This window comes from Henckelia pumila, chromosome 4 (assembly GCF_033568475.1).
Source record: "Henckelia pumila isolate YLH828 chromosome 4, ASM3356847v2, whole genome shotgun sequence".
Classification (NCBI taxonomy): domain Eukaryota; kingdom Viridiplantae; phylum Streptophyta; class Magnoliopsida; order Lamiales; family Gesneriaceae; genus Henckelia; species Henckelia pumila.
The window spans coordinates 1690961-1716905 of record NC_133123.1 but is presented as its reverse complement, the minus strand read 5'-3'; the positions used below and the strand labels follow the sequence as shown (position 1 = coordinate 1716905).

The 25945-nt window shown below is 38.0% G+C and overlaps 5 protein-coding genes across 7 annotated transcripts; 1 reads left to right on the top strand and 4 right to left on the bottom strand.

Annotated features, from left to right (window-relative positions):
• Positions 1–10: 10 nt before the first annotated feature.
• LOC140859836 (uncharacterized) lies at positions 11–4006 on the bottom strand. The gene is made up of 6 exons (XM_073262421.1): positions 3540–4006; positions 2441–3079; positions 1280–1738; positions 801–973; positions 507–690; positions 11–149 (listed from the first exon to the last, which is right to left on the bottom strand). Exons 1-6 carry the CDS (start codon positions 3933–3935, stop codon positions 57–59), a joined length of 1944 nt encoding a protein of 647 aa, XP_073118522.1. The 5' UTR covers positions 3936–4006; the 3' UTR covers positions 11–56.
• A 5223-nt stretch (positions 4007–9229) lies between these two features.
• On the top strand, positions 9230–13408 carry LOC140867159 (uncharacterized). Of its 2 annotated transcripts, XM_073272236.1 has the most exons (15): positions 9230–9348; positions 9513–9634; positions 9828–9878; positions 9982–10101; positions 10185–10304; positions 10394–10535; positions 10622–10792; positions 11075–11230; positions 11440–11546; positions 11679–11769; positions 11857–11998; positions 12118–12274; positions 12471–12587; positions 12722–12842; positions 12992–13408. In XM_073272236.1, the coding sequence occupies exons 1-15, from the start codon at positions 9307–9309 to the stop codon at positions 13226–13228; spliced, it is 1896 nt and encodes a 631-aa protein (XP_073128337.1). In that variant the 5' UTR covers positions 9230–9306; the 3' UTR covers positions 13229–13408. The 2 variants fall into 2 exon arrangements, with proteins under 2 accessions (XP_073128337.1, XP_073128338.1); XM_073272237.1 differs by lacking the exons at positions 12471–12587; positions 12722–12842 and having other exon boundaries at positions 12992–13147.
• Positions 13409–13614: 206 nt separating this feature from the next.
• LOC140866510 (uncharacterized) lies at positions 13615–16613 on the bottom strand. The gene is made up of 4 exons (XM_073271511.1): positions 15837–16613; positions 14835–14995; positions 14637–14747; positions 13615–14411 (listed from the first exon to the last, which is right to left on the bottom strand). The coding sequence occupies exons 1-4, from the start codon at positions 16552–16554 to the stop codon at positions 13818–13820; spliced, it is 1584 nt and encodes a 527-aa protein (XP_073127612.1). The 5' UTR covers positions 16555–16613; the 3' UTR covers positions 13615–13817.
• A 1041-nt stretch (positions 16614–17654) lies between these two features.
• Positions 17655–20735, bottom strand: LOC140866772 (glucan endo-1,3-beta-glucosidase 1). Of its 2 annotated transcripts, none has more exons than XM_073271817.1 (5): positions 20498–20735; positions 20237–20375; positions 18853–20133; positions 18115–18142; positions 17655–17998 (listed from the first exon to the last, which is right to left on the bottom strand). In XM_073271817.1, the coding sequence occupies exons 2-5, from the start codon at positions 20301–20303 to the stop codon at positions 17845–17847; spliced, it is 1530 nt and encodes a 509-aa protein (XP_073127918.1). In that variant the 5' UTR covers positions 20304–20375; positions 20498–20735; the 3' UTR covers positions 17655–17844. The 2 variants fall into 2 exon arrangements, with proteins under 2 accessions (XP_073127918.1, XP_073127919.1); XM_073271818.1 differs by having other exon boundaries at positions 20237–20365.
• Positions 20736–21276: 541 nt separating this feature from the next.
• Positions 21277–25945, bottom strand: LOC140866773 (arogenate dehydratase/prephenate dehydratase 1, chloroplastic). The gene is made up of 11 exons (XM_073271819.1): positions 25260–25945; positions 24486–24544; positions 24311–24403; positions 24023–24223; positions 23591–23671; positions 23409–23504; positions 22976–23053; positions 22819–22908; positions 22648–22715; positions 22012–22093; positions 21277–21558 (listed from the first exon to the last, which is right to left on the bottom strand). Exons 1-11 carry the CDS (start codon positions 25561–25563, stop codon positions 21502–21504), a joined length of 1209 nt encoding a protein of 402 aa, XP_073127920.1. The 5' UTR covers positions 25564–25945; the 3' UTR covers positions 21277–21501.

Sequence of the window (25945 nt, the reverse complement as noted above, 5' to 3'; positions counted from 1 at the left end):
CAAAACTATTGCCGAATCATCAATCAGCAAAAAATGAACAGAGATGCAAAATTTTATCACAGATTTGCAGAAGAAACAAGTGAAAAACCATTTTTGAGCACTTTCATTGCCCGCCAATGGACAGCAGCCGCAGTCTCTGATGTTCCCATCTGGAGTGCAAAGATGTGAAAAGATAGTGATAAGAATATAATAGTATAAACAAGAGAACCTAAAATTAAGAGAGATCAATGTCCAGCCAAAAGGACGCATATGGTATCAAGATAATTTAGGTTTGAGAGTGGAGAGTCATTGTTTCATGCACTCTTTTGAGACAGTTGATAAAAGCTGCTCCTAAGGGTTAAGATTAGCTAAAATGCTGTGAAATCATTTTAGGTTTGAGAGTGGAGAGTCATTGTTTCATGCACTCTTTTGAAACACGGACGGTTGATAAAAGCTGGCTCCCAAGGGTTAAGATTAGCTAAAATGACTGTTCACAGCCACCGAGTAAAGAGGTTATCTTTTTTTACCTTAACCTCCATCGAATGATAGTCTTGCCACAGGCTTGTGTCCTGATTGTAAGTTGCAAGTGCAGCTTCGTACAATTTCCGAGCATTTGAAAGACCCGCTTTATCCCCAGCAGATGCAAGATTCATTTCTAGCTCAATACATTTCCTGTATATGGCAAGTCCAGGATGCGGTAGGGCAAGAAATCTGCACTCAAGAAAAAGGATAAAAGATCAATATGCCTCGGTGCAAACGTTTATCACAGGTAGGCCAACATATGAAATACTTGAGATACATGCATACATATATGTACCCACCGCTTGGACACAAGTCTCGTGCTATCAACTCCATCCCTTTGAAGAATGTAATTTACAATTATTGATGAGAGAGAAAACCCACAATCGCTTCCACCATATTTGGCCAATAAAAGCACTGCAGTATCCACAAGCTTGTCAAAGTAATGTCTCTGGTTTGCAAAATATTTTAGTCCCTGCAAATCACCAAAGGAAAACCTAGTTACTAAATCGAGAAATCCTTTTTCCTCCTCACAGTTCTACCATGCATACAAATCACCATAAGAACACTGTAAAAAGGGAGGAGGTTCAAGAAACTACACAGCAACAATCAATTGGCAGCATTATTAGCTTGCTTAAAATGCAACAAGGACATTAGTTTGAGACAGTTTTTTTTTTTTTTTGGATAGGAAACCAGGAGACAGTCAGTACATAGATAGATAAGAGTTTAGTACAGTGCTTGTAATTACACAGACGAACAAGGCATCAAAATTTCTGCATACCATAAGCCAGATGCTTTCTGCTTCTAAAATGCTAACTTTCACCAAAACATTGCTAAGGAGTTCAAAGACACGTGATTGATCAGCCTTGTGAGGAGAGAGAGTCGTGCCCTGAATATCTCGCATTTCTATGGAGAGACGTAAGGTCCATAAATGCACAGCAGTTGAAAATTTTTCAGAGCAAAGTCTTTCAACCAGCTTTTTAGCTTCATCCAACTTTCTCAGCTGCAATAAGAATGAAACATGCAGGCAAGCAATATCTTCTGTCATGCAGCAAAGGTTCTCAGCCTTCTCAAATACTGTTTCAAGATGTGAAACAAGTTCAATCACATGACCATGTGTGGTTAAAAAAGTGTTTGTTTCTCTATTGCCTCCCTCCTCACTGGCTGCATCCATGAGGAATTTTACATAAACATTGAACATCGAAGCTGATGGTAGAAATTTCAAACCCTCCTCGTAAACCTAGAAATACCACACATGAAAGGTGAGTCTCAAAATCAACTTCATACCACAAGTTTATAATGTCCACTCTATGCAAATCAATTAAACCAGCATCACAATAAACAGATTTTGTTTGTTCTTCATTTTAGTAATTCCATTGTTCTGTGAGTCGGGCATACGAGTGCCATGTGGGTTATGGCCTCAAAATAATTACCTAAACTTCGAACAATGATTCCTCCAATACTTCATCCATAACATGTCTGATAACAATTAAGTCTTGGAAAAGACAAAGACAAGAAATAATGCATTAATCTTGCAATACAACTAGTAGCTACTACCATAGATATTGAAAATTGCAAAATATACATACAAAAACAAATCCACAGAGGCTGTTGGAGACCCAGGGGGTTCAAAGCCTGATCTTGGTCACTAATTGCATAAAGTTCAAACGTGACAATATCTGATGCCTACGCATCCTGGTATCACTTAAATAATCATGGAGAAAGGTGCATCAAGGGAAGTTACTAACGAATTGCTACATTTACATTCCTCGAACAGGAGAGAGGAATGATCAACTAAGATGTTAAGATACACAGCATGCTTACCACGTAAACATATCAGTTCATTATCAAAAACCACCTAACTCAAGATCAAATTTCCGCCTAAGTTGTTGGCACAAAATAATACACGGTAAAGGGAATTAAGGTTTTAAACTGGTCAAACCTGGATAGCCTTTCCCAACTGTTCAGGATTTATTCCTTTGATGCCACCTATTTCAGACCTTGCAAGCCAATCCCAGTACTGCGGGTCTTTAGCAAATTCCTTTTTCATGTCATCAAGTATTTTCTTTCGTGTATCATCTGCAAGAGGCAGATCTATGGTTTCCAGTATTTCTAGTAACCGAATTCTGAGACTGAAAGATGTTGGCAGAGCAAGGATTGCAGCAATATAAACAGTTTGTAGGATGTTCAATCCATGCTCCCTAAACAAATTAACCTTCCCCATAGATTCACCATCTTGTAGAGCAGGTGTCTTATCATCATCCCTTGGCTCATTTAAAGCCATAAACAATTCCTTATGCTCATCTTTCCACTGTTTCTCATCAACACCTCTCTGATCACGAGTCAGGGTCCCCTCATCCTCTCCTAATGCAACCTTTCGGGCTTTTAACTTGTTAAGATATGTGAGTTCCATACGAATGTACTCTATCCACAACTCTTCTGAAGTAGGGCATACTCTCAAACCATTTTGCATTAGAGAACGAGCGGCTGCAACATTCAGATTTTGATCGAATTCCCAAGCAGCAGCATACATCCAAACACCAGGAACTTTTGGATGAAACCTGACTAATTGAGCCAGAGCCTATACAACCACAAGATTAGAAATTAAATGTCAGGTTCAAGTAGAGGCACTGAAAGGAGAAGAAATGGAGCCAAATCAATTTATGATACCAATGCCTATTTTTTTATCTATGCACTCTACGTACCTAAAGAAAGCATTTTAATTGTTTTTCATGCTAATGCAAAACACCAATCCAATCTCCTTAGTGTATAATAAATTTTTTGATGGCAAATTAAATCTTTAGCTTATTTTTGTAATTTGAACAAAAATGCAAACTCCAGACACTTCCCTACAAAAGACCAAGATGTAAGAGCAATAGTCACTATATGAAGCCAAGCGAAATTGTAGAATTGCGTTAATCAGAAAAATGAGCTAAACACCGATACAAACTAATCTCATTTTAATACCTAAAAAATAAAAGCAAAAAAAGCCAATATAAACATAAAAAAAAACACCTTCTTTAGCACATTAAAAAAAATACCTTCTTCATTCTCCCGTTGCCACGCGCTCTGCAAAACTCCAAATATTGAAACCAAAGCTCAAGGTCTCCCTTAAACCGGTTCGTGGCAAGGCGATAAGTTTCTAAAATTCTGGAGACCCCAGCGTAATCGGACAATGACTTCTTCGATTTTTTACGGCCGGATTTAATTGAAAAAGATTTTTTACGAAGGAGGCGGAGTGATTCGAGATTCTTTTCGTAGTCGATGTAGGCTAAAAAATCTTGCTTCAGGGGGCTGGGTCTCTTGAGACGGTACTCGAACTTGCGGCGGCGCTTAACAATCTCAGCTATCTCTCGGCGGCTGAACAATCCCCGCCGCTCTAGATCATCTAGCTCGTCGAGCATGCGCTCTAGCTTGTACTGCACCACGTCCGCCATTGTTAGTAGAATTTGGAGCGAGTGTTCGTTTGGGAAACTGAGATGACTGCGTTCTGATGCACCGAGGAAGAATGAACGATCGAAGGGAACACAATAGTGGGCTGATTACAAAATGGGCTGAGTTAAAGACCTCAAGCCCAATCTGTTAACCCATGTAACGAAGCCCAAATAATTGTGCAGCCCAGTATCGAGACTCTTCTAAAATAATTCTCATTTTATTTGTTTTATTTTAAGTTGTTAGATTTGTTATAACTGAATTGCTAGATTTTCTCCAAGTGTGTCAAGATCATGCGTTGTAATAGGGTATTTAAATTGATATTGTTCATCATCAATCTTCAAGGAATGAAATCACATTTCTTCACTCTCGTTCTTATACTCTAACTTGGTATCACATTTTCAGAGAGAGTTTGAAGTGGTACAGGAGGATTATCAGAGATGTAGGACTAATGACTTTGGGAATCTTGCTATTGGCTCCGAATACTCTGGTGGTGGTAAGGTTCATGTGAAAAATGGTGCAGGTTTGTCAATAGCCCATATAGGACATTCTAAGTTCCACACACCCATTTCTTCACGCTTGTTTTTCTTGAGGCATCTTCTTCACGTTACACATATTACTAAAAATTTGATTAGTGTCAGTAAATTTGCTCAAGATAATCAAGTTTTCTTTGAGTTTTACCCTCAAGGACCTAGCAACGCGAACAACACTTCTCCGCGGGACTTTGCATGATGGCCTTTACAAGTTTCATCTTGGTTCTCAACCATCGGTCCCTCTCAATCCAGCAACCTGTCTCCGGTCTACTTTCTCTACCACAAGTGCTTCTGCCTCGCACATTCAGCCCTCCATTTCATCAAATGCCTCGTCTACTAAGATCAATGGTATCTAAGACTAGGACATCCCACTCTAGCTATTGTTAAGCAAGTTTTATTGAATTGTAATGTTTTTACTTCAAAGAATGATGAAATGAAATTTTGTTCAGCTTGTCAACTTGGCAAAAGTCACCAATTACCTTTCTCAGCCTCTATTACTAAGTTTTCTGCTCCTTTTGAATTAATATATTCTGATATATGGGGACCAGCTTCTACACCCTCCCGTAATGGTTCACGTTTTTACATTAGTTTTGTCGATGCTTTTACACGCCATACTTGGATATATTTTCTCAAACTTAAGTCTGAAGCTAGCCGAGCCTTTTTTACCTTTCAAAAATATGTTGAGCTTCAATTTAATACCAAAATCAAAACCGTACAAACTGATGGAGGAGGGGAATTTAGACCCTTGCACACTTAATTTCAAACCTGTGGTATTGTTCATCGTTTATCATGTCCTCACACCTCTAAACAAAATGGTATAGTTGAACAAAAGCATCGCCATATAGTTGAAACTGGAATCTCTTTACTTGCTCATTCCTCTATGCCTTTTGAATATTGGGAAGATGCCTTCTCCACAGCTTTGTATCTCATTAACCGACTTCCTTCCTCAAGCCTTAGTGGGGCTGTTCCTTTAACTCAGTTATGCAACAAGACCCCTGATTATACTTGGCTTAAAATATTTGGGTGTCTTTGCTTTCCTTTTCTTAGACCCTACAATCATCATAAACTTGCTTTTCGTTCCACTCCTTGCACTTTTATTGGCTATAGCGACCTCCACAAGGGCTATAAGTGTCTTAGTTCTGATGGGAGATTATATGTTTCGAGGCATGTTAGATTTGATGAAACCACTTTCCCCATCTCTAGGCAATCCACTCCATCTCCTTTATCGTCCTTAAGTCATCCCTCCAATCTTCTTCTTCCTATTCTTTCTGATTCTGGTCCTATTCATTCCTCCACATCCCCAGTTTTCCTACTCCACCTACTACAACTCCTTCTTCCTCTCCTTTAGATTTGTCTAGTTCACCTTTTACTCAATCTCAAAATGCTCCTTTTTCTGGTACACTCACTGCTCCATCTCCATTGAACACTCATCACATGATTACTCGGGCCAAGGCAGGGCTTTTCAAACCAAAGGTCTACATGGCTGATGTTCCTCTCTTTCAGGAACCTTTGACAGTTAAAGAAGCCATGCTTCATCCTCAATGGTGTCAAGCTATGCAGACTGAATTTAATGAATTACTTGCTAATGATACTTGGTCTCTTGTTACTGCTCCGGCTGATACACCTCTTATTGGTTGCAAATGGGTGTTTAAACTCAAAACCAATCCTGATGGTTCCATTGCTCGTTATAAGGCTCGTCTTGTGGCCAAAGGGTATTCACAAACTCCAGGTTTGGACTACAATGAAACCTTTAGCCCTGTCGTGAAGCCTACTACTATTCGAATTGTGCTCACAATTGCCGCTTCAAAGGGCTGAAACATCAAACAAATTGATGTTAATAATGCTTTCTTGCATGGTACTCTTAATGAAGTTGTTTATATGCGTCAACCACCTGGCTTTGAAGTTCAAAATGGTGATCTGCCTCTTGTTTGCAAACTTCATAAAGCCATCTATGGGCTTAAACAAGCCCCGCGAGCTTGGTTTGACAGACTTCGAGTCACTCTTCAATCTGTTGGTTTTATCTCCTCTAAAGCCGACTCTTCATTATTTGTTAAATTTGGTGATACTTATGTCATTTATATACTTGTTTATGTGGATGGCATTTTAGTCACAGGCAGTGTTGATCATCAGATTCACACTTTGATTCACCAACTCAGCCGTATGTTTTCTCTTAAGGATCTTGGGGATGTTTTTTACTTCCTTGGAATCGAAGTACATCGTTCTGTAGACAAGTATTTGTTTCTCACTCAAACAAAGTATACTTGAGATCTCTTGCTTCGCACAAAAATGGAACATGCAAAGCCACTGCCTACACCAATGTCTACTGGAGTCAAGCTCTCCTCACATGATGGTGATCCTTTTGACGATGTCACTCTTTATCGTAGTACAGTTGGTGCACTTCAGTACTTGACCATCACCAGGCCCGATATTGCGTATAGCGTCAACAAGGTCTGTCAGTTTATGCAAACGCCTCTACATTCCCACTGGAAAGCTGTCAAACGCATCTTGCGTTACCTACATGGTACTCTTGACTTTTGTATTCAACTTGGTGCTTCAGGTGATCTTCGTTTATCTGCATATTGTGATGCTGATTGGGGAAGTGATCCAGATGATCGTCGATCTGTTTCTGGGTTTTGTTGGTTTCTTGGTCATTCACCCATATCATGGAGTTCTAAGAAACAATCTGTGGTCTCCCGCTCTAGCACCGAAGCTGAGTATCGCAGCCTTGCCAATGCTACTTCTGAGCTTTTATGGATTCGGTATTTATTTACTGAGCTTCACATTTCCTCGAATGGAATCCCACTGCCGTGGTGTGACAATATTAGCACAATTGTCTTAAGTGCTAATCCTGTTCTACATGCTCGCACGAAGCATTTAGAACTGGATCTTCACTTTGTTCGCGAAAAGATTCAATCCAACATTGTTTTTGTTCGTCATGTTCCGTCCTATGATCAGACTGCCGATGTGCTTACAAAACCCCTTTCTGCTGCTGCCTTCATCAAATTACGATCCAAGCTCAGAGTGCTTTCTAATCCCCTGCTGAGCTTGAGGGGGACAGTTAAAGACCTCAAGCCCAATCTGTTAACCCATGTAACGAAGCCCAAATAGTTGTGCAGCCCAGTATCGAGACTCTTCTAAAATAATTCTCATTTTATTTGTTTTATTTAAAGTTGTTAGATAGGTTATAACTGAATCGCTAGATCTTCTCCAAGTGTCTCAAGATCATGCATTGTAATAGGGTATTTAAATTGATGATGTTCATCATCAATCTTCAAGGAATGAAATCACATTTCTTCACTCTCGTTCTTATACTCTAACTGGCTGTGAGTTTGGGTTTTGATACAAGAGCTGCCAGTAGGTCACGATATGCTTAATGAAAATTGGGGAAGCCCTTTTCAAGTTTTATTTTTATCTTCTTCTTCTTCTTTGTTTTTTTTAAGGGAGCCTCGGGCCTTGGCATCTATCTTTTTTAAAAATATATATCAATAATCAAGCCATCAACCAAATTTTTTTTAAAATAATAAAATCAAACATTATAGCCTTATATGAAATTTTAACTTTTTCGATGTGAGTTTTGGTACATTAACTTTGCATTTTCAGTGTTTTTTGATCCAACTGCATACTTGTCAACTTCTGATTGGTCCAAAATGATGATGTGGACCAATCAGAAGCTGACACATATACAGTTGGACCAAAAAACACTGAAAATACAAAGTTAGTGTACCAAAATTCACATCGAAAAAGTTAATGGACCAAAATCCAAATATGGTAAAGTTACTGGACAAAAAACTTATTTTTCCTACTTAAAATGATGAGGGCATATTGGTAAACTCACAATTCAAACTGATATATTTATAGGGGTTATTATTATTATTATTATTATTATTATTATAGAGTTATAGAATAGATTATAAAAGAATAGATAGATAGATTATAGATTAATACTAATCGAGAAAAGAAAAATTAGACAGAACTGGAGTCCACCCCAGTCTTTGGGGTGGCTCCGCCCAAGATAATATATATAATGAACATTATGATTTTTCATTTTTTGGTTTTATATCCTTTTGTTTAGTTTGAAAACAATGTCTATGATTATTGTCGATTAGATATATCATGTATTATTCACTAGACATTAATAAACATATACTCCCTCCGTCTCAATTATATTGTCCACGTTTTCTTTTTTGTTTGTCCCAAATATATAGTCATACACTATATTTAGTAATATTTTTTTACACTTTTTTACTAATATACCCCTAATAACTACACCTTGAAAATTGTGCAATCATTTTTTAATATATTAAAAGGGATAAAATAAAAAGTTTATATAAAATTTAGTTTCTCAATAAATTTTTTTTAATTCGTGTGAAAACTAAAACAAGACAACATATAAGGGACGGATGAAGTATATAATTAAAGATTCATCACGTGTATCGTACGTGCACCTTTCTAGTATAATGTAAATAGTTAAGATAAAATGACATAAATTACTTTGAGGAATTGTAAAAGGTGAAAAGTAATTACTATGTTGTAATATAAAAGTGATGAGAATAAAGAAAAAATTGTATCGGAGATTATGATATATGTTCGGTTTTATTTTGTGATGATCGAAATAACTTAAAAAAAACGCTTCACAATACAGTTCATGTTTTCCTGGTTATAGAGAAGACAGGAAAAGGCATATCATAAGGTTTCATTGCCTAGTTCTTTTTATAGTTCCGTTGGAAACTAAGCCAAGTAATCTGAATTGTCGCCAATGGCTATATAATTATTATTATAGTTCTATCCTGCCAAAGCTTCAAAGTAAATGCGTTTGCAGGATTTGAGATAGCCCACTCCCATCATGCCAAAGAAAGATGTGACTTTGATCTCCCAAGATTCCTATGTAAGCTCATTTTACACTCTTTCTCAAATTAATTGATTCCCCACAGTGTGAACTTTGTACAGCTCATATGAAATTGCTATGTTTCGATCCTCTTCGATCCCCCCCAAAGTATTCCTGATATCTCATGTCATGCATACATGCAATCGATATTTATGCATTTGCAGATTATAGTGGATAATGGATTGGTGAAGCTCACGATATCCAAACCACAAGGACTATTGACTGCCATCAAATATGGAGGAATAGACAATCTGCTCGACACAAAATCAAACGAATTGAACAGAGGGTGACCTCCAAATCTTGACGCTTTATATACACATGTAAAACACATATAGATTAAGCTTTTTAAAGCATAACGCATGGAAAATTTTTTGTGGGTGGATTTTGGATGAGTTCTAAACATTGTAACTAAAACGGTAAAGATATAATTGCGACGGTAATGATTTTTTTTTTCCTAATGGTTTTCACTAATTACACAGTTACTGGGACATCAATTGGAGTTTGCCTAGGGGCAAAGACAAATATCAACTGTATGTTTCTCTGTCTTTTAAGAGAGGAGTTCTAAAAAAATTTCCTTCTAAAAGTTCATGTTATTGACTGATGAAATGAAATATTACATTTTTTCCTGCTCAGGCTGAGAGGGTCTGTGTATAGTGTGATAAGTAAGAGCAACGATGGATTGGAGGTTTCGTTTAAGAGCAACTATGATCCTTCGATATCAGCGACAAGACTGCCACTCACTGTTGACATAAGGTCCAATTTTGACAGAAGCCTTCTTCGTTAAATCTTGAAATAAGTTTTTTTCAAACGCTTTCTAAGACATTCCTAGAGTTCAGGTACATTGTAAGAAGTGGAGTATCAGGCTTCTACTGCTATGCAATATGTGAACATCAAACAGGATATCCAGCATTTGATCTTGCACAAACAAGAATGGTGTTTAAGTTGCAACGGGACAGGTGAAATATCATATTGTTCAAGTCATGTATGATTCATTGTTATGTAGTCAGTAGTTATGAGAAACTATCACAATATTATTCTGGAGCAGGTTTCACTACATGGCGATCACAGATGACAAACAAAGAATAATGCCAATGCCAGAAGATCTACTGCCAGGTAGAGGCAAACAATTAATTGTACCTGAGTCTGTTTTGCTAGTCAATCCCATTAATCCAGACCTTAAGGGAGAGGTAATGTCGAATGCAGAAAATCTTACAAAAGTTGTCGTCTTTAAAACGTAACATAGTGACACTGTGTTAGTGTTGTATGAAAGCAGGTTGACGATAAATACCAGTATTCCATGGATAACAAAGATGGCGGAGTCCATGGATGGATAAGCTCCAACCCCATTGTCGGATTCTGGATCATCTTTCCCAGCCAAGAATTTCGTAATGGTGGACCAACTAAGCAAAATCTTACTGTCCACACTGGTCCAACCTGCCTCGCTGTAACATTTTCTTTCTTTATGTGTACAGAATGAACCTGTGAAGTTAGTCAATAGGATAAATTCATGTCTTCACTTAAAAGGAAAATTGATGAATATTTGTCCAAAACATGATCACTTAAATAAGGTCAAAAGGTGACCGATGTAACTGCTGCTGACACAGAATCCTATTAGCTCTGTGCTGCTGTCAGCAGTAAGCAATAGCCATGGAGTCTTCAGCTATTCAATTACAAACAAAATGCACACAAAAAGTCCAATCGTAAATCTTAATGTTTGGTGAAACAGATGATGCACGGAAGTCATTACATTGGGAATGACATGATAGCTCACTTTGAAGACGGTGAGACTTGGAGAAAAGTATTTGGCCCATTCTTTGTTTACCTCAACACAACCACGGATGTGTCGAAAGCATACAACTTATGGCTAGAGGCAAAGAAGCAGGTACTCCTGCACAAATATTTTTCTTCCTAAACAAAAGAAAGAAAAGGCGCGGAAAATATGAGAATATGCAGATTGAGAAATTATAACAAAACGACTTTCGGCATATACCTATGACTTCATACGGTTAAACAGCTTGTTATTATCCATGTGATTGATGAATGCTTATACCCCAGTGCACTGAAGTTTTATCTTGCTTGTATCATCGTTAGAGGTTAATGGAAGAGTCATTATGGCCATATGAGTTTGTTTCCTCGCCATATTACCTCACTTACAAAGAGCGTGGTTCAGCTACAGGGCGACTCTTTGTCCAAGACAGGTAACCAAGTTATACTTAGAGAACATAGAATCTTAAACTGCAGAAGATTACGCAAAACACAATGATTTGAGATTGTTTCCTACAATGAAAAAGTTGTATAGCAGCTTATCCAGTTTCTTCTAAATAAACTAGATTTGTCTCAGCTTCTGTGCTTCCTTCTAAGTCTGCATACATTGGACTATCAGCTGCGACAGCTGAAGGCTCATGGCAAACTGAAAGCAAGGTCTCACCAAATTAAGTTTTTTCTCTGGCAGCTACAAGATTTCCGATTTCTAATCACAGATAATTGTTGCTTCTGCGCGGACTGCAGGAGTATCAATTTTGGACACAAACAGATGTGGATGGAAATTTTATGATTAAAAATGTCATACCAGGAGTGTATGGTCTTCATGGCTGGGTTCCAGGTTACATTGGCGATTACCTGAAAGAAGATCGTGTTACTATATCTGCAGGTAAATATATGACAGAAAATTTTTACCCTTTTTTTTCAAACTTGAGCTGTTATTGTTGGTCACTTCTATTCCTGCATGTTGTGCTACCAAAGATTAAGCTGACCAGTAAAGTTCACCAGGATCAGAAACTCAGCTTGGAAATTTAACTTACACACCGCCTAGAGATGGCCCAACTCTATGGGAAATTGGTTTCCCAGATCGCACAGCCAATAGTTACTATGTTCCTGATGTGAACCCGATGTATGTCAACAAGTTATTCATCAACAGCCCCGAGAAGTAAGCCATGTTTCCATTTCGCATCATACTCGGAGAACAGTATAACTCAACATATAAATGCCAGACAACTTGCACATGAAACAAATAGCAATTTATTGAAAAATTTGATTTGATGATCTTGAAAATTGCTGCATGTATTGTTTACTAAATCAGTACATAGACAAGGTCTTAGTTCTCCTATTTACCTATGGTTTAGATTCAGGCAATATGGAATGTGGGATAGATACACAGATATGCATCCTACATCTGATCAAGTTTTCACAGTAGGCATAAACGATCCAAAAAAGGACTGGTTCTTCGCTCACGTGGATAGGTACGTACGTCTCCTCACTCTCGACAAAATCAACAAAAAAAAGGGAAAAAAACTAAGGATTGCATTAAACAGTAATACAAGTTTAAACTTCAAACCTTCTGAGGAAATCTAGCATAATTCACGATGTTATACAGGAGGGCTGCAGACAAGTATGTTCCATCAACATGGGAAATCAGATTTCACCTTAACTTGGTAACTAGTGGAATTTACAAGTTGCGATTGTCTATAGCATCAGCCACCCGTTCTGACTTGGAGGTCTCGCCATCTCTAGAGCTAATACCCATTATTATTATTGTTATTGTTATATTAAAGAAAACTTTTAACTAATCACCCGCTATTAATATCACCACTTTCTTTGAGATCAAATTTACTTAAAACTCGTTGATCAACACCACTATTTGCAGGTGCATGTTAACCAAATGAATGGCGGACAACTCATATTGCAGTTGCTGAATTTAGGAGCAGATAATGCAGTTTGCAGACATGGAATTCACGGGCTCTACCAGCTTTACAGTGCTGATATCTCCGCAACTCTTTTAATTGAAGGTGACAACTGCATATTTTTTACCCAAGCGAGGGGCGGAGATGCACTTTGTGGAATTCTTTACGACTATATAAGGCTGGAAGCTCCACCAACTTAACAGAGTTGATAGAAAGAACTGAACACATATATTATCATACAAGCTAAAATGATTAATTTCATGAGACCCTGATTGAAAGTATCATTCTCTTTCCATTTATATGTAAGCAGTGCTTAACCGCTTAAACACTTGGTCACTTGGACAGATTGTGAAAGTTAAAAAAGTAGCTAGCTGTTGTAGGGTTAGTTTTTTTACTAATTATTCAGATCGTTGAACAATTCACATCCAACAAATTTAAAACAATGAAACTAGTACCGCTGAACATCTGTTTTTTTCATTTTTTTTTTAGAGGGGTGGGTGAATGTCAAGAGTCTGGATTGACTCCACAATTTAACTCTAAAGTCGATGTATCATAATAACTTAAAACAGAAAACGGCAAGATGACATATTATAAACAATCACTTCATTCCCTTGAAGGACTACAGAAAACAGTCAACAAAATGCTTACAGACTTTCAAATAGCCCTTTCATTGGTTCTGTTCTAGGCACAATATTTTGCAGCAAGCATGGTAGCAATAAGAGAAAAAACGTCAAGGCACAAAAGAAGTCACGACATCGATTCTGATGAGGCAACAAATTTTTAGTTGGATCACTGAGATATGTTGTGACAGATTGTTAATAGAAGTCCATAGTGATCACTGGGTAAAACAGGAAGCACCAACTTAGTGACCTGCCCTTTCACTCTCTTTTCCTTGATATGCGACAGACCTTCAATAGCATCCATCCCTATCATTTCAATTTCCCTAACCTTGAAATCTTTCAACTTACAAACAAATCGATCCAACCGTTTTTGCAGGGTTCTGTTACCACTCAACATCTTGTTTGATTTTGTGTCATATGTCCATCCAATTTCTCCAGGCCGTAGCTCTGTCCAGGCATCTATCCAGTCATCAGCTAAAGGGAAACCACCATCCAATTTATCATCCCAGTTCATGTCCCCACAAAAGATTACGTTTCGATTTTCATCAAGAAACTTCACAGCTTCCTTGGCTTGATCTACACGTTCTTTGCTGAACATCTGATCCCATTTTGGTGGGCCTGGGCAAGGGCTTTCTAAGTGGCTTGTAGCAACAACCAGTTCTACATCTGGCAGCACCTCAACATTGGCAAGGCAAAGTTCCCGCCCCATGATGGAGTTGCGGAACGGTTTGCAGCTATAGGATTTAACAGCCGCTTTACATAACTGCAAAAAATTTATCAAGATAAGGGCCTCAATTGAGAGTATGACAAATGGAAAAACCGATTAGTCCAAATGGTTCCTGGTGATATGGATCAAACATACAAAACAAAATAAATTGGGCAAGTGAGAATTAACGACTATATGAAACATGAAACAGCATCTAAAAATCGAAGTATAGTTCCCCGCCTATAGATCATTTAATAATTAATAATTTCTTCTTTGGATCACCTGCATGCAGAAATATGGTCCTGGAAACTCAATATCATTTGAAATTGAGCACCGGTACTCCTTCCACCAACTTGATTTCCGGAAAATTTCATGTAAGCAGGGGGTGACCTCCTGTAAAAGTACTTAGGTACAACCAGTGAGAAACATGAGAAAAGAATGAGTTTTATGAAATCAAAATAACACACAAGGAAAGAAAACCTGAAAACATATAACATCCGGTGAGTGCAGTTTAATAAGGTTGCCCAACGCTTTCATCCTCCCATGCATCTCAAGATCTTCACGAAACCAAACATTATAACTCAAAATCTTCCATGTTTTAGATTCTGAAGCCAGACGAGTCTCACCGGTAACAAGCATTGCTGCACAGGATTTAGATGTTAGAATCTCAAATCTTAGCAATAAAAAGAATATAGAAGCAAAATCAACAAATTATGCAGAGAAGGCCAACGCAGAGCTGCACACAATTTTTTTGTGTTCCGTGAATTAATAATATCAATGCCAATTTCTACAAGATTTATCAAAACAGAGTAGCGAAATCAGAAGTTGAAAAATTCAGTTGCTACATTTCATGCTCTGGTTTGACGAAAAGGCACAGTTCCAAGTTCCAAACTTCCAATTACATTTTCAAAAGGACTACCACAAAACCAAATTCCTACGTACCATACAAAAATAAAAGCTGAATTAGTAAATAACCTTCAAAAATTATATTTTTAACCATAGATTGCTGGTAGAAAAAATTTCTGTACACCGAGTGACTCAGTTTATTCTTTATGTTTTGTGTGAGAAACAATCACAAAATGTGTCTGAAGAGACGTGAGCTTCCAAATGCTGATACACGAATTGCATACTAATTCCTCATGTTTCTGTAGAGGTGAGATACAATGCTTCTCAACTTGCACGAGAGTGTTGCATACATACAATGGGACCACTGCGAGAATGCAGCTGCTTCCACTCAGATTAACTGAACATAGACACCCCAATAGGCATGCATTTTAAACTGAAAATGAATACATTCACCTTATGGCCAAACTTAAGAAACAGAATCGAACCATAGTCATTTAATAGCAGAATGTGATGTGAAATTCAAACGATATTAACCAAAACTTCAGAAAGGAAATGGCGGGTGAATCGGAGTATCAAACTCGGAGCAAAAGAGCAAGTCAGGAGATTAAGAATCATAAAAAAAGTTCTAGAACATACCAGATGATTCTACTTCCAATGCCTCATTTGCAGTTTTCACGGCCCTAAACCCAGAAGAACCACCCGCATTACCCCCACCACCATCCGCACTTGACTCCTCGCGATCTTTCCGCTTATTACTGCAAGGGTGAAGTACTGGCAAGAAACCTTTTTTCTCTCCTGAGTCACCGCCCCTGTTAACAGATTCAATAGAGAGACCACCAATATCGGTACGCAGCGAAGGCCAGACGTCATCCTTTAACTGACCAGAGCAACCAGCGTCATCGATACCGAAAGAAGCATTCCCATTCTTTCCTTTCTTGAAACTGTTACAACTTTTCAAGGGCAAGAAAACGCTGCCAATGGAAGAACCCAAAAGCCCACGATCAAGATCATCGTCGTCGACTTCGAGAGTGGACAACAGAGAAGCCGAAGCCCTGGTGCCACAGATTTCGCAGGTTGTGCTGCCATACGGGTTCAAGAAGGTGCAGCCGCCGCATGACCACTTAGGTTTCGATGGACACGATAACGACAGTGATGACAACAGCGACTGCGGTATTGGGGAGAGACAGATTTCACAGTGTGACTTCTGCGAAGCTGGGTTCTTGAATGTGCACTTGGAGCATGCCCAAGACATTGTTTTTACGATCAAACGTAGGGTTTTTGAAGAGTCTAGGGGATTACGATGGAGATTGGGGGAGACGACGATTGGTTTTCCTATGTTAATCCACGAAAGCATTACGATTTTGAAATGGAAACCATCTGTGTTTGCCGCTTTTCAAGACAAAAAAACTTAGGTTTCCCTGTTTCCATTTATTTTCATTCTCTGGTCCACTATTAATTGTTTATGTAATAAATAATTTTATTAGTTCATTAATTAATTAATAATATTCTTAATTAATAATAACTTTCATGTGATTTAGTTTTTATTTTATATCCAAAAAATAACTATTCTCTATAACAGATGGGCTAAAACGAACCGAACATGTTCGTGAGCTTTACGAGTCCGCTCGATAAATATTTGATTCGTATTCGAGCCGAATTCGAACATGTTCGAATTTTTTTTCGAGCCGAGCTCGAGCCGAAATTACTCGGTTCGATAGTTCGCGAATAGTTCGCGAACCTTAATATTTAATTAATATAATATACTTATATAATAAATATATATACACTTCGAACTTTTTCGAACTTTTCGAGCTTTTTAAACCATAATATCTGAATAGTTCACGAATAGGTTCGAATATTTCGAACCGAACTCGAACTCGAACTTCATTTCGAGCCGAGCTCGAGCCAAAATATTTGAAATTATCGAACTTCGAATCGAGCTCGAACTCGAATATACTCTTATCGAGCCGAATTCGAGCCTTAAAATTTTATAATTATTCAACTCGATTCGGTTCGTTTGCACCGTAGACTACGCATCTCGAATTAAATTAATTAATCTCCCGTTCGGTTTGACCTTTTTCTAATTGGACTAAGTACGTCATTATTTCATCATCACCATCATCATCATCATCGTTGGCTTAGCATTAGGCATGAATTCTTGAGAGCTTATTTTATTGGAACCGATAAATTATACTTTAGAGAAGGTTTTAGTGAATTGGGTTAGTCAGAAGGGTTCGTGTTGACCATTTTAGGGTTGGGTTAAGTTTGAGTCGGGTTCAGGTTGATAAATTTTTAAATAATTTTTTCATCGACCCGACCCACCCAACTCACGTGAATTGACACCCTTACAATAGTAAAAAGTTAGGATTTTTAACTTCCACACATACATGCACTTGTTTATTTCTCAAAACACTAGAGAAATTGTTTTCCAAATAACAAACAAACGAAAATAATATAGTTGGGACAAGGACGAAAATTATTTCCCCTTCCCATGAATGATTTGCAAGTAACAACAAAAATAAGTGGTACCCTCTAAGCACTAAGCATTCACATAACAGCAGTCCAATAAATAATGTCTAGCAAAACTAAAAATTATTTCCTCTAAACCAAAAGTTTATTTGCTAATACCTCTATACATACATTATCATGAAAGGAATGAAAAATAAAACAGACAAGAAGTGAAGCCCCATATCGGATTCAAAATCTTGAAATGAAAACCAGTAAATCTCATGACTCCATTACCACCACTTGCTTGTGTTGAGTTCACAACCTGGTTGGTCTTATTGCTTATCATCTTGCTGCATCCATTGCAAGAAAGAATCAGCAAGGGGGATCAAATCCAACTTATTTTCATTGGGAAATGGGAGAAGAATAGACAAGAGAGTACGAATAAAGTAACACGAATCATGCGTACCTTCCAGGAAATATACAAATCCCGTGACCTGCAAATCATCCCCACATATAAAAAGAAAAATGGTTCAGGTTATAGTTTATCAGGGCTGGGAAAGAACACATAACATGTGGAGCCACGCATGGCTGCTTTGAGACAAACTTTATATTATTTATAAAACAAAAGTTATTATTGAGTAAACAACAGAATCCACATCATAATTTGTAAGATCATTGTACAAAAGAATTTTCCTTCTTGTTTTTCCTTCCCTCAGTCTCCATTGAGGTAATGTTTTTTCTCCTGAAGTAGGAACATTGCCCAAATCTTGACCGTGCGAGCAAGTCTGACGGCTTAGAAATTAAACAATATATATGTTTCATGGATGAAAGTATGAAACAAGCTAAGTAACAATCACTCTGTGAAATGTTTTCCATTCGACACAGTCTACTCTAGCTAATGAGTCATCTGATGTGATACATTATACAATGCTTGAGCAAAAAAATTCAAGAAACTCACATATTCTCAGTATAAAGTCAAACAGAACAATACGCTGAATAGAACAAAGCACTTTCTCTCATCACAAAAGGAATTCTTTTAATGTTAAATGAATCATGAATTGTATATATATATTCACCAAATAACAGCTAAATACTACATGAATAATTAATTAATTAATATACTCACCAAATAGAGACAATGCCCTGAATTTCTTTGTTGAAAACAAGCAAATAAATAAGCAATGTAAAGAGAATATATACTTACTAGGATCAGTAGTGGTGATCATAGCAGCACCCTTGAAATCACAAGATCCAGAGGACTTCCCTTCCTTTTGATAATAGCTATCAAACGCATATGAAGCATGATTCTTGACATTATTAGGCTGGTAACAACTCTCCCCTGGTTGAATTTCTGAGCAATTCGCCCTCCCCGGTCCGCAGGACCAATCTAAAGCCGTTTGCAAGGTCTTTGCATCCAAACCATCGGCGGCAATACAATAAGTTTGATTCGTTGTGTCATTAGCCAAAAATGTGCCACTCCCAGCCACATGAAGCAAGTAAACTGGCGTTGAATTCGCGTAAAACAACCCCCAATTGCCCTCGGATATCGGGGGCGATCTCAAGTCCTCGTTGAACAACTCATATATGTACACACTAGAAGTAATTTCTGGGTGCAAAGGCGTCCCACTACGATCTATAACATGCTTAATCAAATTCGAATTATACATATCTGCATTATCGATTGTGGCATAAGGCTCCTTTGAGTCTCCCCTCGAAGGCCACCCAGTTTCGGAAACAAGAACGACCACATCAGTGACATTAAGATTCTTCATAGAAAAATACACAGAATCAAGCATGGCATCAAAAACATTGGTGTAGTGCAGCAATGTGTTAGGATCAACCATTTCTTTGGAGGGTGTCAATGGCTTGAAAAGGGAATTATCTAAAGGAACGACCCCTTTATTCTGCATAAACACATAGTAAGGATACAAATTCATCATCAAAGGTGACTGTGTCCTGGACAAGAACTGCAGCAACTGGGTAATAACAGGGCTCAAGCTCTGATTAAAATAGGCCTGGGAAGGTGGGAAGGGGTCAAGAATTATGGAAGCAGAATTGGGAGTTGAAATCTTGATTTGGGTATGCAAATTTGCAGCCACAAGAGCACTGTAGAGTGACTCAATTGCTGGCATGAGCAAAGGTGTTGAACTAGGAACGGTGGTGAAAATTTCATCCCCGACTGCCACGCCGGTGATCAGAGTTTCCGGGTAGTACGCCGCCACATTGCGGCCAATCCAGGTGGCGGCGGTGGCGTTGGAGGAGCCAATAGCAAGAAGCTGGTTATTGGGCACACTGACAATGACCCTAATCTTGGTATTAGCAAGTGCCTTGAGGATTTCGGCGTCGGCATCATAGAGCCTGACATGTGTAATCTTTTGCGACTGCAGAAAAGCAACTAAATCTGAAGCCGGTAGCAAATTCGACACATCTGTGCCGATGTTAACTCCTATATACGGCTCGTCTTTGCTTTGCTGTGCATTAATTTCTGCGCACAGGACAAAAAATTACACATCCATGAGCTTTGTGTACAGTATAACGAAAGAAAATCAGTCTCTTGAATTGAACTTTGAATCAAATAACCATCTTACCTGAGAAAAGAACCAAAAGGAAAGTGCTCAGAAGAACAAAGAAGAAGATGAACTTAGGATTTTCCATTAAAAATGGTTTCTTGAATCATCTTCTGGTTGTGTACCAGCCAAGACTAACGGCATTTCAGTCTGCAGATATCTAAAGATTTGAAATTTATAATGAATTTTAAATAAAGCAGGGTAGTTTAGAGTTGGCAAACTATACGGCTCAAGCGTAAAATAGAATAAAAGCATCGATGAGAATTGGTGAAAGAAAGTAACTTTAGTATTGAGTAGGCTAGATTTGCAGCTTGGACACTGAGCTGAAGTCCCAGATGACCACAATGCCCTCATGGACCGACCGTAAAATTCTTGATCAACATCATGGAAAATGGCTGTTTGGTGGGTTCTGGTGAAGAAAGTTCCAACAATCTCCATAAAGTAAATGCCAGGTCAAACAGATAAAAATGAACACAAGGAAATCAGTGTTAGATTTAGATTTAAATAAAAAAAATGAAGTGTTTTTATATTATATATAATATATATGAAGGGGCACTTTTTTCTGAAATTCAGATGTCAGCATGTGGTGGGGCTCTCTCCCTGTAAAAACTTAAACGTTGAACTCTACACCCTGACTTCCAGGCTGTATCCTTGAGATTATTTTGTCTTAAAAGCGAAATGGCAAGAATGCCCTTTGTACAGGATCCTGCGTTACTTACCTGTCTTGAAGTTTGAACCATATAGCAGCACATCGGTGCCATCTGCCATGGCCGAGTGAGAGAGGTTATAATTGACGTAGCAAATATAATTTTGATGCTTAGACCAAAAGGTTTCATAATAAGAACAAAATGATAATAGTTTAGCATTTTCACTTAGAAATTCAATCAACACATGTTGCACGTTACCTTCACATACATGTCCAAGATTTCACACTCACAAGGATTTACTTCCCAATATATTTTATTGATATCACGCCAAACTGAAGATTGCCCAGAACCAATTTTTCCAGGGTAAAAAAGTTTGACTTCCATGTTCAGTACACATTCCTAAAATTTCGTGAATTTCAATAGATATGGTAATATTTGATGTATTACATTTGAACTTTGAAGCAACAAGAAACGTAAAATGGAATGCACGAATTACAGGTCCAAACAGAAACGATTGCGTTGATAGCAAACAAGGTGAAACAATGCACATATACATACACAAGCTAATCGAATGTTCCTCTTGTGATCCATCACTAGAAATGTGGCGGAACCAGTGAATAGCAACTTCGCAGATTTTTTTCATGGATCTGTATCTACCGGATAACAACCAAGAACTCGAAGAAACCTTGCGAACTCCTACAACATGGAAAAAACAAAAACACACGGGTTTTTTTTTAGTATTTGAATAGTAATTGAAAACTTTTTCACGTATGTGTACTAAGGTGTAAACGAATCGAGTCAAGTTATGAACATTTTGAGCCTAATCCGTAAATATTTGATTAGTATTCGAATCATCGAGCTCAAGTTCGGGTCCCAATTCGAGCAAAAAATTTTAAAACTACTCAAGAACTTTGAGTGAGTCGAGTTCGAACTTGAATATATCTAATTCGAACCTTAAAATTTTTTTCAGATTCAGCTCGATTCGATGTGTTTACATGTAGAATGACTAGCGCAAAAAGCCTTGGATTACGCAGTTTACTAACAAAGAGATGCCACCATAATGCTTTCTTTCTTTGTTTACCAATCTTATATTCAACCAAGTTAATTGCATGCAACGCAGATCACGAACAACACATGGAAAATACAGACCTGGAGATGGCCAAGTGCATACTGGGCGCGAGCTTCAGCCATTGAAGCTTCAAAATCAATGTAAAAGAGGTAGTCAAAGTATCTGCAATTAGGATTTTGTCATTTCTACATGGAGAATGATGTTAAGTTTTATGAAGGAAAAGAATCCACAATGGGAAATGGGATGAGAAAATGAACTAGTATATTGCATACTATCTAACTCTGATGATGTCCATTAGTCATTCTTTAGAATGAAAAATATATTTAATGCGTTTATACAAGAGAATTATATCAGAAAATGGAATATGCGATGAGGAATAAACATGTCACCAATCCCCGCTGCACATAGCAAGAAAAGGAATTAAAAAAATAGCGTGGTTTGGGAATTAAAAACATTTGCACAGGTTAATTCAAAATTTTATTTGTCACACAAACAACCAAGATCTTGTGCTTGACAAATAAAAATTTGAACATAAACCAGTTTTTAAGTGCCGAATTGACATTAACCAACCAAGATCTTTCTTGGAAAGTAATAATCATCTTAAAAAACTCAGGAAGATGCTCCGACAATTTTCTAGTATTACGTGTATAATGTATAATAATATAGCAACATGACTTAATAACAGTTTGTACTTAAATCGATAAAGTGGCACTCACGTGGCACTCCCCCTGTTAGAGTCATCAACAACCCTCAAAGGCCGCCTTTTCTGTGGCCGGCTCTCAATCTGCAGATTATCGATTATAGTTAAAATCATAATATAATTGTCATATTTTAATAAACAGGAAAAAGGCACGAGGACAGAAAACAAAATCACACATAAAATTTACCTTTGACAAATCAATACCCCTCAAAGCAAAGACTGCCAAGGCCTTGAATAGAACTCCAGGTCCTTCGTCCAGAGTGAACACGATGCTAGTCTATAAAGAAAGATTGAAATGTTTGATCAACCAACAGAGAGTCAGAGGCTGATTAAAGAAATAATACCTTATAAGGTCGATCTGTTCCTGGAATTGTAGGTTCCCTTGCAAGTATTAGAAAACGAGTAATGTTGTCTGAATGATCCTGTTTGGAAGATCACAAAAATAACTCTTACTGGACAATTTTTGACAAAGTCATCTATTATTTTTATTGGAAGACATAAAAGAGCCATCAAAACGAGCTAGCAGGGCTGAGCGGCCAGCCAGATTTTGTTTTATTAGTCGGGCGGAACGGCGTGGGCCGACCCGGCGAGCTCAGCCATTTTGGCTATATATATATCATAGGCTTGTACTAGATCAATTAATGTTTGGATCAAACTTCTTTCTGGTATCATACCATTTTGGGTTCAGAGACCAGAGTTCCAAAGTGTTGCGTAGAATTCTGAAATCGAACCATGACTAGGGCTCAATTTCGACAAGATTCTAAACCAAAACTTCACCTGTATTCTTTCAGAAAGAACATTCAGTCCATAGATTTCTGCAGCTCGAGTACTTGCGATAGCTCCAGTCTCTCTCACACCTTCGCAGGCTACAATCTGTCATCGTGTCAATGCAGAATCAAATACATTTTGCAAAAAATAAAAAAAAAAAAAATAAATAAATAAAAAAATCGAAAGAGCACCTGAGCAGCACCGGCAGTATCATCTGCGCTAACTCTGGTTACACCCAACTTGTTTAAGTACATATCACACTGATCTAGGGCCTGAAACCATAGTCAACAACTTGTTATTTAAATTTTTAGGTAACAGATGTGCATGGTATCGAACTAGAATCAGGAAAAACAAAGAATAATTTTTCCTGCCAAGATACAAGAGTCTGGCATTCCTCTATCAGCTTTAGGAACTTAATTGGTTAAAGCTATTTAAGTTTATGGTTTTTTGTTATTACACTGCCTATTTGAAACATTTTTATCAGCAACATAAAACAGAGTAATGAAATAACTCCAGCTAATCTTAGAATCCATTACCGCACTTGACTTGTTTGAACCCAACCGAAGATTCTCCAATGCAGATAAAGAAGTTGAATTCAGTAGAAAAAATGAAGAAATTATCACCTGCGGATGACTCAAGACGCACTTTAGCTCCTCCTTTCTAACCCCAGGCAAGCCTAGAAGGGAGTGATTGACAACCAACCGCACTTCCCCGACAATGTGAAGCCTATGACGAAGCAACAAGTCATAGTTCCGATGGATGCTGCCACCAACAGAATTCTCAATCGGAAGAACTGCTTTGTCGACCAACCACAATTCAACTGCCTAAGAGATAGAACTCAGCAACGTGAAGGCAAGAGGAAAGTTACTTGATTGAAAGAAAGTAAAGGACAAGTTGAAAAGCATCATAACCTTGAATGCAGCCTCAAATTGGTCGCAAGGAACAGTCTCGCACTTCGGATATGCTTTTAATGCAGCAGCCTCACTGTATGCTCCTGGAATCCCCTATTTAAGCAAGTAGATCTTTCAAATAATAAAAGACTACAAATCCAAGCAAAGTTATGGATTGAGCTATAGCTAAGATTACCTGATATGCAACACGAACTTTTGATCCATCACTAGAAGAAGAAATAGCAGACAAAGGTTCTGCATTTGAAACATAATCATATAGTGCAAGCAAAGAAATAGCATAACCAAAATGGTCAGCAATGTAGAACAAAATCAACCTGGAACATGTGATGGTTGTGGCATTTCTAAAGTGACTACGTAAACAAAATAAACCTGGAACATGTGATGGTTGTGGCATTTCTAGAGTGACCACGTAATCATAAAGACAGTACACATAATCCTAGACTTCAATAGTCATCATCCCTAATAAAATATTACCAAAAATGAGGATCAATTCTTTCGTTTAATATTAAAAATGTCTATTGTCATGGCATTATTTTTCTTGGTCTTCTATGATATATGTGTATGAATATGATTAGAATCAGCATCCAAGTATCCCAATGGCAATCAAAGCATGTCAGTAACGTGCAGGGAAATGTCTGCCAAATACTGCGAGCAAAAGGCTTGACACATATAAACAAAATACCCAGGCCAAAAGCAATATTTTAACTAAAATCGGATAAGCATTACAAATCAGAAATTGGGGGAAAACTAGATCCATCCAACATTATAATGGCAAACTTACCGAAAAACATTGATAAATTTAGTGGAAATAACATGTTTTCCACTAATTAATTCAAATTAACACAAACTATCAATCGGACTCCGCCATTGACAGGAATGAGGTTTTCAAACGAATCCAACAAACATATACTCAAGAAACTATTTTCACAGAAAAAGGGAATGCACTTACTTGGAAGAGAATTTAAATCATGGTGAAATCCGACAGCAAGGGAAACTTCATTGGCCCCTTCAACAGCCGAAGGAGTTGAGGGGATCTCATCTTCCACAGGGGTGATTGCCCTGTGAGACAAACATCCCCATTTCCTCTGAATCCTGAAATTCAAGAAAGTAAACTGCGGCCTATTCCAGGAATCCAAAACGCCAAACTGAGGACAAGTGGTGGACTTCTTGCTATCACAACGACAAACCAAGATCGGCGCAGCCTTCAAAGCCATGTACTTTCGCGGTCCCGACCCCAATCCGAAGTGTTGCATCCAAACGAACAAAATTCATGAGCGAAACAGAAAATTACCGACAAATTCTTGGCTGGATTGCAAAGAAATATGTCCTCTCAGATGGGTTTTTGAATTGTTCAACGGAAATGCAGTCGGAATCTGGAATTCCCGCAACAAGAAAGTAGAATACTTTGTTGGGAAATCTTGAAAAGCGGGCAGGAAAAGAAGAAGAAGAAGAAAGTAGGTAGAGAGAGTGTTGGTTACACGTTTTATACTACTCGTCGTGAGCATGGACGTGCACATTCCCGTGAGCCCAAGTGCGGGTGGGTGGACATGGGAATGGAGGGTGGGGTGGGGGATTGCATGTTGAAGCGGAAGAGTGCGGCGGAGGATTAAGGAAGGAATGAGAGATGGTTGGCGA